The sequence below is a fragment of the Diabrotica undecimpunctata genome, chromosome 1 (assembly GCF_040954645.1).
Source record: "Diabrotica undecimpunctata isolate CICGRU chromosome 1, icDiaUnde3, whole genome shotgun sequence".
Taxonomy (NCBI): Eukaryota; Metazoa; Arthropoda; class Insecta; order Coleoptera; family Chrysomelidae; genus Diabrotica; species Diabrotica undecimpunctata.
In genome coordinates, this window is record NC_092803.1 from 66,555,609 (window position 1) to 66,569,442 (window position 13,834).

General features: G+C 32.0%; 1 protein-coding gene across 1 annotated transcript in view; it reads right to left on the reverse strand.

Annotated features, from left to right (window-relative positions):
• LOC140450319 (venom protease-like) overlaps positions 1-10,910 on the reverse strand; it is a 52,299-nt gene extending 41,389 nt beyond the window's left edge. Inside the window, exons 1-3 of the mRNA XM_072543895.1 lie at positions 10,726-10,910; positions 5,458-5,566; positions 2,286-2,448 (exon numbers count right to left, since the gene is read on the reverse strand). Coding sequence (XP_072399996.1) covers positions 2,286-2,448; positions 5,458-5,566; positions 10,726-10,803 — 350 coding nt within the window. The 5' untranslated portion in view covers positions 10,804-10,910. The remainder of the gene's footprint in view (positions 1-2,285; positions 2,449-5,457; positions 5,567-10,725) is intronic.
• Positions 10,911-13,834: the final 2,924 nt, after the last annotated feature.

The following is a 13,834-nucleotide window of genomic DNA, read 5'->3' on the forward strand; positions in this document are numbered from 1 at the left end:
CCCACCCTAGCGCCGTACTTCTTGAATATCGTGGGCAACGCGCAACCGATACTTGGCCCGTAGCGAAAGGGTTAATGTATTTTTGCGAAAGTTATATTATTAACTATAAATGTTATTTACAAACTGTTTACCGAGTGATAGTAATATAACTAAAGTACATTTGTTTACCAAATTCCCATCTATAAACATGAGCACGTGTTGATATTCGCCGTCTCATTCGTCAAGAGGCGATTAAATATAATTTATTACCTTAAGCCAGACAGATTCTCATGTTACAGATCCAAACTTGCCAGCATTTTAAATTCAAATTGTATCGTGTTGATTTTTAAGTTAATATATTGTGTTATATTTATGTTATAGTTCTTGTTAAGTTATTTACTGGTCATGTTATTTTTTAGAGTTTAGTTTAATTGTGATATACTGATTAAATTTCAAGAAATTCTTACACTAACAGTTTCAAAAGTAAATATTTTTAAAAATCATATGATACACATCAGTACGTCCCTGTTTGGCTTTCACGTGCTTCTATTGACAATTGGGAATTTGTAAAATGAATACGGTTTAAAGGCATTGCTAGCAAAGAAGGACATTATTAGTATAATTTTAAGCAAGTTGAAATTTTTGTTTCCGAAATGTTAAGTTGTAACATTTGGTTACCACCATTACATGGTTGAAACCAGAAGGCAAGCAGCGAATATTACTGAATTCGTAGAAGGATAAACGTTATAAGTGCAGAACAAAAAGATTTGTTTTGCACAGATAAATGGCTGACTGTCAAGATAAATATGTGGTAAGGAGATGTAATACGTGGTAAGAAGAAAAAAGATAATAGTATTTTTTCTGTAAAACAATGTCTAACCTATACCACCGTGGAAAAAAGATATGGGGCAAAAAAGTAAAATCTCGTGTGCCCCTGTTTTCTTTGCTTCGTTTTTTGAATATCTTTTTATCAAAAAAAAAAAAAAAATTTACTTCACCCAAATGCACCCTAGTGCATAGGGACAAATTCTCACCTTTCTCAAAAACGCACCCCTTTAAATGCTTTAATAGCGATTTTATGTACTTTCGAATGGACAAAAATTGTTAAAATAAATAAATAAACTTTGTAAATCGATGACTGTAACAGAAATCGTAAAATAAAAAAATAAATGAATAATAAAATTACTTTATTAAATTTTAAAAATATTTTTAAATTTTAGAAATACAGCAAAAATAGTATGAAGCTCCGCGCTAGTCTACAGTATCGCCTACTGCACCACTTTTTTTTAAGTTAGTTCGACAGTTTACTTTTAAACTGTATTTTGAAGAAGTTAAAAAGTTTAGTGCCTAATAAGGACTTTTTTTATACACGCAAGTTATCGACACAACACCACACGAGTTTTCTGGAAGGAGTTTATAGAAAACCATCACAATATAATGTTAAAATGATAATACACATTGATATGAACATATACAATGAATATACCTACATATTTTTTCTTTTTTGAAGATTTTTTATAGGAATTCACTAACAAATCCGTTCCAATAAAACACTTACAGCGGGTTCGTTACAGCCCACCTTTAGTCCTAAATTAGCATTGAAATTACTTTCGCTTTGTGAATATCGGTCCTACATTATAATCATTGTGTTGCTATTCTCTGGTCATGAAAATAACGATAACGGTTTCGATCTGCAGTTATGAACAGCTTTATAGACAAGAAATCAAATATGTTTAAATAACCAATTCCAAAGGATTTATCGTAGGAAATAATGTAAACACGTTTTTTGGCTAATTACAAACGTAAAACAATCTACCATATTTAACTAGAGGCAAAACATATAGGAAAATCTTCTTTCCAAAGTTCCAAAAATGTACTTCATTAACAATAACTTCAAAATAAAAAATTGGAACTAAATTAAACTTGTATATGAATATTTATTTACTTTTATACTACTTATGAATGAAAAATAAAAATAGGACCAAATGGTTAATACGTAGGGACAATACTATAAGTATTTACATTCTTTCCTGAAGATTTAGTATATAATTAATAATAAAACACTGCACTATCTTTATTCGGTAAAATGGAATGCCTAAGGACCGATTACTTAGCAGCATTATTTGTTTAAGAGTAATTTTTGACTTAAAATTGATTTCATTTACTGAAATTTCGGATCTTTTATATAAATATATTCTAGAAATGAACCACAAAAATATCATTTTAAATTTACGTTTATTCATTTATTATTAGTTTATTATTAAATGACACTTATACGATACTTAATTAAAAACTAATTTACTTACCCTTTAACACAGTGAGCTGCTGTTAAGACGTATCTGTCATTGATTAGCATACCACCACAATAGAATCTGTTGAAGTATGACAAACGAGCCATCCAGGGAAATTCGTTTTCATTAGTCGGTCTTCCACCCACTATTCTACTATCTTCATTTTTCTCTCCACAAGCTAAAAACGAGATATTTCTGTCTAAAATAGTTTATTTTACCGATGCCAATAATTATTTTATTATTGACAGAATTCGCAACACAAATACAAAAGAAAATAGATAAAGGTAGAAGGAAATCGTAAATACGCATTTCTGACTATTTGGTAGGCATTAGTACGGTGCAGTTAGAATAGAAAAGGAGCAAATTAAAATAATCTACAATAGCCATGCAACCAATTGTAGCAGCACTGTCAGAAGTCCCTGCATTCCACCTTGGTAACTCTGCAATATATCCACGGAGGAAGCTACTGCTACTTGAGGAAAGCACCACTCAGATGCAATGCTACCAATGGTGGGGTAATAATGTTAGAAGACCCTACGTTTTAAAACTAATACTAACACAGCTATGGAGGAATTCCACTACCCGAGGATAGGAGCGCCAAAATGTTTTGAACAAAAATAAGGACGTTAATTAATGCAAGAATTACTACAACACAGATAAGGAAAAATCATTGGCAGAACTCGCAACGCAAATACAAAAAAAATTAGAATAATGCAGGTCTATCTGATCATGAAGTAGTATATACCAAGTTTAAAACTCTTAACAAACCGTCATCGAAAACCCAACGTTTAGGTAGGATATCAAAACTTTCGTTAATTTAAAAATTTGTTTTTTTTTAAGGTTAAAATACGTTTATTGACGTTTTTGATTTTTTTTTTAGTTGACGCAACTCAACAATATTGGCAATATCATTTTAAAGTCTTCTATTTTAAAATGTATAAGGTATGTCTGAATTGTCAATATAGATGAGTCAGATAAAATTAAATTATTAGAAGAATTTTTTCACTAAGTAACAAACTTTGTGCTTGACTTCTGGGTGGCACTTTGCCTTTGTGGACGTGGACTATAATTTCAGGGATTTTTTAGATATTTCTGCATTTTCAATAAGGCATTTTCTTTAATTACAATTATTAAGTCAAAACATCACAAACTCTGGACTACCAGAGGTATCCACATATCAGCCAAGAACATGCGTTCTCTACTGTGCATCAAGAAATTTACTACCAACGTCTCTGTCACTGAATATACATATCTCCAAGTACACAGGAACCTATCTAAAACTTGTAAAGAGTGGAAGTTTGTCCATAAAATTGTACAATTTTCAGTAAAAATAAAGCCTATTTTAATTCTATAAGGGTGGAAGGCAACACTAAATACGTATTTCTGACTATTTAGTCGTTATTAGTACGAAGTAGGCAAGTTATAAAAGGAGCAAATTAACTTTGGATAAGATCTACAGGAGCTATGCGACCAATTGTGGGAGTACTGTAAACTTCTGCTAACAGTGATAGCTAATAAACAGTGCTCTTTCAGCCGTTCAGAAAGATGGCCTAATGCACGTTTTTCAAATTTAAATTACATTTACAATTTAATTAAATTAGTGTTGAAGATGCAACTCGTAGTGGTCGACCACATTCGAGGAGCATAGATGAGAACCACAGATGAGAACACCATGCAGTCAAGTAACAATATAAGATAGCCCTCGCCTCTCCACCAAATAGACATCGTTAAAGATTAGCATACCATCCCGCACATTTCGTAGGAGTATAGAGATATGGGCTTGCACTATTACCGTCTGCATTTGCTATAGGAGCTAAAATCGTAGGACGTCCAGACACGGTTCGATTTCTGCTAGTGGTAGCTAATCATGAGAGCAGCCGACCATTTTTTTTTGGAGAGACAAATTTCGTGGAGTGACAAAGCACAATTCAAGGTTAATGGTAGGGTAAATAAGCAGAACTGCATTTATTGCGCCGATTCTTATTCTCACGAAATTAAGAAACTGGAAGTAAGTGCATTTTCCTGGACTGGAGTTATGGTTTGGACAGGAATGAATTATCGAGGGATTGGTGTCCCCTTTTTTTCGATCGGTCCAATATTTCAAAAAGATACTTGGAGCTCTTAGCAAAAAATAGCAAAGACCCAAAGAGCCATGGAAAGGCAAATGCTGAACATCAGGCTATCAGACAAGAAAAGAAATACTTGGATCCACAACAAAGCAAAAGTGACCGATGTATTAACGCAGATAGCAAAACTTAAGTGGAAGTTCGCTGGACATACCATAAGACAGAAAGACGACAGATGAAATAAGATGATTATACACTGGAGACCATATAGTTACAAACGAAAAAGAGGAAGGCCACAAATGAGATGGTCAGATGACTTGAAGAAACAAGCAGGGCCGAAGTGGATACAAACTGCCTACAATAGAAAGACGTGGAAGAAGGAAGAGGAGGTCTATGTCCAAAATTGGACAGCAAGGGCTGTATAGATAGATAGATAGACTTGGAGAGTTTAGAAGAATTACATGTAACTTTGATTTAGAACATCATTAAAAACAGAGTTTATGCGCATACGATCGAAAACGTCTCCCAAAAAGATCTCGAAAAGATCTCAAATATTGGATAACGATCTCTCGATGCTCGCTTGTATTATTAATTCGATTGAGTTTAAATTTTTTTTTTTGCAAATTGTCAGCTGGCTTATGTCCACCCCTGTGCACTTACATATTTACATTCTGGAAGATAACAAAAGTTGTTACAAGAGTATTGGAATTCTATAGTTCAAATAGATTCGAATAATAGACAAAAGTTGTTTCTAGGTCGAAGTGCATATAAAAAATGCTAAACAATAATCTATATTATGTACAATCCCAAATTGGTGTTGGCTCATAAGTGAAATACTTCACAGCGTTTAAAGCCACTTGGCTTTCTGAAATAATTTAGACGTTGTTTCAAAGGATACGAATTTACCGTTAACAATTATATCTTTTTGAAGTATTATATCACTAAAGTTTTGTTTAACTGAATATAAATATCTAAGTTGTGAAAATTGAGAGCCTACATACTCGTATATCTTATATTTTGAATACGTACGAAAGCTGTCCAAAATGGTAGGTTAACAAATAAATGCATAAACATTTGCTGCCGTTTTTTTTTTTGTTATCACAAAGTATTATTTAACTTACTACATTGACAAGGAGATGAAGGTGTGTCATGTCTTGGAGGAGGCCGATTTCCAAAATTTCCAAATTTGGGTCCAAATATCTTTTTTAACCCCGATACATCTGTTGGGATCTAAAACAAAATGATATTTTAAAATTAATATTTACTTAAAATTGCATGATTGGAAGTACTCTTGGATACTTTGAGCAGATCGACAGTTGTTTTCAAAATAAAGGTTATTAAAAAATTTAATTCAAATTTTTTTTTAAGTTTTCAAAAATACAAAAATTTCAATTTTACTTTTAAAAATATTTTGATAACTTTTATGAGCTTAAAGTTGAAATATCAAAAAAGTATTTCCAATCTTGAAATTGTGGTTAATTCTTAATATGCATTATTAAAGAAGGAATATAGATGATAGTAAAAATAAAAATATATATAGATAATAAGAAGGTACTAAACTGCAGAAGTTATGGAGGCGCTAATATTCTGTTGTTTTCGGTTATTCGCCAAGTTTCCGCTCCGTACAATAGACTGCTTTTAATAAGAGATTCGTAGATATTGTGTTTTCTTCTTTTTCCTATTTCATGACTCCATAGTGCGCTGTTTAGACAACCTATTGCTTTTCTGGATTGTGTTATTCTTCTCTTTATTTCTTCATCGTGTTTCCCCGTTGTATCAAAAACGATTCCTAGGTATGTGTAATGGTCGCAGGGCATGATGATTTCGTTATTTTCTAATGTGATATTCGATAGTTCGGTACCTATTCGTAGGTATTTTGTTTTTTCTGTATTAATTTCTAGTCCACACTTTTTATATTATTCTTGTAATTTCCTTGCCATGTACTCCAGACCATCTTTATCGTTTGCTATAACAACCTGGTCACCAGCAAACTGCAATGTATTAAAGCAAATCTCTCCAAGGTCTACGCCCAAGCCTTTGCATTTTCGTTTCCACTCTTTCAATGCTTTTGAAACATATATTTTAAACAAGGTCGGTGATACACAACACCCCTGACGTAGACCTTTATTAACCAGGAAGCTTTGCGATAGTCTGTTTCCATTTTTTATTTGTGATGTTGACCCTTTATACAAATTTCTCAAGGCTTTTATTAAGGTGACACTAATATTCGTCTGTCGTAACACGTTGCAGAGTTTGTTTTCAGGAACTGTATCGTACGCCTTCTGAAAGTCAATAAACATGAGGTGGGTTTCTTGATTTGTGCTTAATTTTTTTTCTATTAGTTGTTTGAGGCAAAAGATATTATTAGTACAGCTTCTTCCTGTTCGAAAACCGAATTGTTCTTCTTCCTCTTGGTCTTTGTATTCCTTCTCAATGCGATTTCTTCTATCCCTCTCTCTCTAATTATTCGTCCATACAAAAGGCTGAATGTACTAGTGACTGATATCCCTGTACAGTTTTCACATTTAAGCTTATCTTCTTTCTTATGAATCGACGAAATATAAGCAATTTTCCACTCTGGTTGGTTGGAAACAACTGGTTTGATGAGTAGTGCAAACGAGTAAAAATGAAGCGTATTTGAAAAGGATCAACAGAAGGACTAGGAACAATGTTGAAGAATATCGAGTAAAGAGAAGAGACGAATAACAAAAGCACAAACAGAAAAAGCGGCAACAAATCAATAAATAGTTCGAAGAAATAAAAAATTTAATAGAGAACACGAACACAAAAAATTCTACAAACAGGTTTACAGCTTCGAAATATGAAGAAGTTTATCATCAGGAAATCCAGATTTTGGGAAGAGCCGGAAAAGAACGATGGATAACATCGATATATCAAAAAGAGAGTAAACAAGACTTTAATAATTACAGAGGAATAACCGTAAACAACACGCTATATCGCATACATGGAAGATTGTTTAAAGGCTTTATATGTGAAGAATATAATCCGTATGAATCTGAGGGCCAAAATGAGTTTAAAGCTGGTATATCAACAATAGACAACATTATTAGCATAAACCAAGTAATAGAAGAAAGGTTTTCAAAAATACAATCATTACATTTACTAATGATGGATTAAACGAAACATATGACCCGTTATCCATTATTAAACTATTTAAAGTCCTAGAGAAAACTAATATGAATGTTGCTCTTATTAATGCTCTAAAAGTACTGTTTAGCTGTGCCTCTAAAATTAAATTGGGAAGTAAAATATCGGAAGGCTTTCTGGTCACTAAAGGTCTTAAACAGGGAAGTTATGTATCTCCAGTATTATTAAAAACACTCAATGATGAGTGTCTGAGATAGTGCACACATAAGTGTAAGAGAATGAGACTGCTGATAATCAATATAATACTGAACACATTAAATTACGCAGGTGATCAAATTGTCATTGCGCAGGACATAAACGATTTAGAATATATGTAAAGGAAATTTGTGGATTTAATATGTGGCATCCCTGTTACAAATAGGCCATATATTAAACAGGTCATATTTGCAGACGACACTGCAATACTAACAGTCGGTGAAAAACAGTCAACATAATACGTGTGATAATAAATGACGCATAAAAATTAATGAAGCGAAATCTGCCCATATCGATTTTATTTACAAAAAAAAATCACGAAGTTATTAGAATAATAAAAAAATAATCACAGAATAAACAATAAAAGTCCCGTACAAGAAATAGTTAAATACCTAGAGCTGCGTTTGGACAGTAAATTAAAGTAGCAGCAACATATGAGAAATAAAACTGAAGAACAAAAAGGAATATTGGTTACTAGGTAGAAGCTCACAACTTACAATCAAGAACAAGGTATTAGTTTACACAAATGATCTTTTTCTTTAAGTGCCATCTCCGCGACGAAGTTTGGCAATCATCATGGCTATTCTGACCTTCGAGGCAGCTACTCTGAACAATTGCCTTGAGCTACAACCAAACCACTCTCTCAGGTTCTTCAACCAGGAAACCCGTCTTCTTGAGACAAACACAAATGATAAACAGAGATAATTTCTTAGATAATCGACTAGAATTTACACTGTGGTATCCAAGAGGCGTCAAGAGACTAAGAAGACGTTCAAATATATGATGGGACTACGACATAAGGAAACAAGCCGGTACAACATGGCACAGCAAAACAAATATTAGACAATTGTGGGCAGAAATGAAGAATGACTGTGTAAGTGAGGCTGCACCATAATCAGTAGAATATGCTGAGAATGATGATGATATATATCGATCTACTTTTGTACATTTTATTTTACTCCTTATCGGTTGGTTGGACAACCAAAAGTCAAATTTTGAACCTTTTAGTGATAAAGACATATTTCCTGCCGTTATTTATTAGGGCCAACATTATTTATTATTACTTATAGGACAATAAAGTTTAAATAAAAATATCCAAATCGTGGAAAACCAAAAACACTGGATAATAGCAAAAAAATGTATTGATATTGCAAAAAACTGTGTTGGTGCGGAATATAGTAAGATTTAGAAGATTTTAAGAAACTGTAAGACGGGAAAACATTCGGGACTTTTATATTGTAAAAGATGTAAATATTCTAGATAAACACAAAAAGGACAAAGTAAAAAAAAAATTTAAATATTGAAAAGAAATTTGCAAATTGGTTTTGTGTGTCTTTTTTGAGGCAATTATAACTAGGTTTCTATAGCAAGGACACACCAGAATTTAAGCATTTAATGCAAATATCTACAGTCTAAAATAGCTGCTAACGTTATTGGATTTTATCAATTTGTATCATAAAAAAAATAATATTCGTATACTAAACTTTCCGTAGCACAAATGTGTCCAAAGGTGTGGGTATCAAATATTTTCTTGTTCGTTTTGTAGAAAAGTCTATGGCAGCAGATTGAAGGCGCATTACAAGGAACAGGTAATTGAGATTTCTCGAAAATATTTTAAAATAACCGTTAATATTGTTCAAACACTTATTCGACGAACTTGAAAGTTAAGTGCCTTAGAAGCCAATAGGCCCCTATCCGATATTTAAATATTATTTTTGTAGAGTTAGTATACAAAGAAAAATATAGATATAAGTAGGGTTTAAATATATTTAATTGCTTTCTCTTATAAGTTACTGCGAAAACTTTTGTGACATAAAATAATAAAAAGGTTGTCAATGTCCATAATATCAGTATATGGGAAATGAGACAATACTCACAATCTTAAGTAGTTTTTATTATTTAATAATGATAAATTTTGGGCTACCGGTTTCAAGTATTTGCCCCATCATCAGGCTCCAGTACGTCAGTCTTATTTATATTAAAAACTACAACATATCATATACAGGAAAGCTCTATAAACTAAGGTAATCCTGAAAACCACCTTCCTCATCAAGGAATCCATTCACTCAAACCACGAAATGAATAATTTTTTAATTTTATGTATATTATTATGTCAATATGTAGTGAGATGTTTTTTTCATGTTTCTTAATTGTTATAGCTGTTATGTTAGGATATAAAATTAAATATACATTGACATAATAATGTAGATAAAATCAAAAAGTTATACATTCCGGGTTTTGAGGGAATGGATTTCTTGAGGGGGAAGGTGGTTTTCAGGAGTACCTTAGTTTATAGAGCTTTCCTGTATCTGATATGTTGTAGTTTTTAATACAAATAATACTAACGTACTGGGGCCTAATGATGGGGCAAATAACGTAAGCCTTGAAACCGGTAGCCCAAAATTTACAATCATTAAATAATAAAAACTACTTAAAATTGTGAGTATTGACCCATTTGACATGTACTCCGTTTTGGGATATTATATTTTGGTAATAGATAACAAATAATTACAAGGTCCGGTGTTTGGACGAACAGTTCATGTAGAAAAGAAAACACTGTCTACAAAAGATGTAGATATACAATATACTACCAATAACCAAATAGAAATAGGATCGTATCTACTTGTAAAAAATAATGAATAAATTATATTCAAAGTTAGAACTGGTTAGATATTTACTTGATGGAAATTCATAACTATATTAATTAAATAAATTAAAATCATAGTATTAGAAAATTCACATCTTATTTACTTAAAACATATATTTTACTACATTGTGGTCTTCTTCAAATGTTAGGCAAATTTTAATATATTCTATGGTAACTTAAAAATCTGATTTATATTTAATTTTTTTTCTATATGAATATATTTAGCACGATTCACATTTAAAGAAGGCTTTCAGTTGATATTTTAGATACAATGAACTTGTACTTTCAAGTATGTATATTTCTACTTTGTGACTTTCTAACCGCCCCATTGACCTACCCTGAGACACACTCTCACTGCATAAAACAACAATAAACTTACACTGGCTGTTTGTTCTTCGGCGACAGTCACCCAACAAAACAACACCAACACGCTGATAATGCTTACGTAGTCGGCCATGACTTCTAGAGCCCACCGCGATCTATCTTCTAGTAATTTATATATCGCGGATGACTTCTGCAGCTCAACTGTTTAACCAAGAAGAACGGATGCGCACAGCCGGTGGGTACTCCTTTAATTTAGCGGTTAGTACGGCGGAACTATGTAGGAATGTTCGCTCGTAGCGGAATGAAGAAGATACTTGACGATTGAAGTATTAAAGATCCCGTTTGAGATGTTTAAGCATGAGGTTCAAGTACTTAGAATTTACTAAATTGGTAGTACTCAAAGGAGACTGCTTTTGAAAATTCTTAATAAGATATGTTGATGTAACGAATAATCCCATATGTATATTCTCATCAGTTATCCAAACCTTTACATTTTTTACTCACCTACTAGATTTAGTTAAAAATGATCCGTTTCAAAAGAGTAAGTATCAAAAATGTAAATAGAACATAGAACACAATAGGAAAGTTTTTTCTGACATTACTTTTGACTCATCTACCACAAATGAAGTTGACTCTAAAAAGAGAAGGCTAAAAATCAACAAAAGAAAAATAGAAAAAGATAATATATATATATATATATATATATATATATATATATATATATATATATATATATATATATATATATATATTAGAGATAAAGATATGCAAAACATTTACAATGTATACTAAGACCCATGGTAATACACGAAAAATAAAACTTCAAGTTGGACTGATTTTACAAACACACAGTTTCCAACTACACTGGCACTACAGATTACCTGGCAGTGTAGAGCTCGTTTCATGATATGGCAGTTTTTCTACTATACATATTGCGGAAGTACTGTACTTGAGGACTAATAGAACTGATTTGGAACCATACTAAACTACCAGAGGATTAGAATGAGGGTGTACTTGTACCTATTCAAAACTAAAGAGATCAAACATTTTGCAATAGCTACAAGGGAATTACTCTCCTAAAGGTAGTATACAAAATATGGACATACGTTACTTATGAGCATGACATGACACAAAAGTGGATTTATTAAGAAAGAACCAACTACCGATCAACTATTTCTTTTGAGGTAAGGCTTAAAACCTTTTTGTATGATATTATCACCAATCTGTTTGTAGACTTTCGATACACCTGTGGCAGATTCACTTTAAAACGCCATGGTAAAATCCAATATCCCAGTCATCATCATAAACAGCTATTCCATCCATCGTCGGATGTAAGCCTTCCTTAGGTGTGTCCATTCATTTCTGTTTATTGTTTTTTGCATTCATTGTAGTTTGTACCATTCTTTTCAAAGGAAAAGAAAATAACAAGAAACGAAACAAACAAATTGAAAATGGATTGAAAGTGGGAACATGGAACGTAAGAGAGACCTACGACAAAGGAGCATTTAGAAATTAAGATAAAAAACTTGAAAAATATAGAATCTAAATAATGGCCTTTCAAGAAACCAATCAGCTGGAAAGTGAAATAGTAAAAGTTGTAAGAAGCACTATTTTTTTAAAAGTGGCAAACTAAATATACCTAGAGAAGGGTAGACACGAAAATATAAAATGACTTGTATTAACAATTCAGTGAGCTCATTGATATATCTTTGGCCTTAATTATTTTGTTCATTAATAGAGCTTTGGCCTTAATCAGAGCTTTCCCGAAATAGTATTTTTGCTATATTTGCCAGTTCCTTTCTATTTCTTGCAATGAGAACCACATCATGAGCGTACGCTAAGCGTTGGTATTATCGTGTATTTGTCTCACTAACTCTTACAATTTTTTTAGCACTATATTGAATAACAAGGTAGACAACGGGTCTCCTTGACGAGCACCATTATTTGCTTCAAATTCTTCTAAGACTGTACCCTTGCATTTCACAGCACAAATGGTTTTTCTAATTGTCAGTTTTATCAACCTTACTATTTTTTCTGGTACTTGGAATAGGGATGTTCACTAATTTTTAAATATTGTTAAATTCAATAGGTTATAACATAATATATAAAAACATAGCAAACATAAAATTGTTTAAAAATATATATTTCTTAAGATAAATCAATTCTTAATTTCAATTCTGATGGAGGCTAGAAAAACTGCTCCTCGCAGCGAGGCTACGGTGTGTGACGTTAGCAGTCGTATCGACAACGTATTTACGAAGTGTGACCAGTTCTTTAAGTATTTAATCACTGATAATGAAGCCAAATAAGTTGTGTTTTGTTCCAGGGTGTCTAAATACATCTAAAAACAATTCTGAGAAGATTTTTATTACAGTTCTAAAAAATTTAAAAATTTTTTTTTCTAAACTTGCACAATAACTGCCTTTTCTAGTTTTTCCCTCTCTTTGTAGCAAACACCACTTATTTGGCTTCATTATCACTGTATAAATACTTAAAGAACTGGTTACACTTCGTAAATACGTATACACAACAAGTTGTCGATACGACTGCTGACGTCACACACCGTAGCCTCGCTGCGAGGAGCCGTTTTTCTAGCCTCCATCAAAATTAAAATTAAGAATTGTTTTATCCTAAAAAATATATATTTTTAAACAATTTCATGTTTGCTATATTTTTATATATTTTATAATCTATTGAATTTAATTAAATTTAACTATATTTAAAAATTAGTGAACATCCCTAATAGGGATGTTCACTAATTTTTAAATATTGTTAAATTCAATAGGTTAACATATATAAAAACATGGCAAACATAAAATTGTTTAAAAATATATATTTCTTAAGATAAATCAATTCTTAATTTCAATGCTGATGGAGGCTAGAAAAACGGCTCCTCGCAGCGAGGCTACGGTGTGTGACGTCAGCAGTCGTATCGACAACTTGTTTTGTATACGTATTTACGACGTGTGACCAGTTCTTTAAGTATTTAATAACTGATAATGAAGCCAAATAAGTGGTGTTTTGTTCCAGGGTGTCCAAATACATCTAAAAACAATGCTGAGAAGATTTTTATTACAGTTTTAAAAAATTTATTTTTTTTCTAACTTGCACAATAACTGCATTTTCTAGTGTTTCCCTCTATTTGTATCAAACACCACTTATTT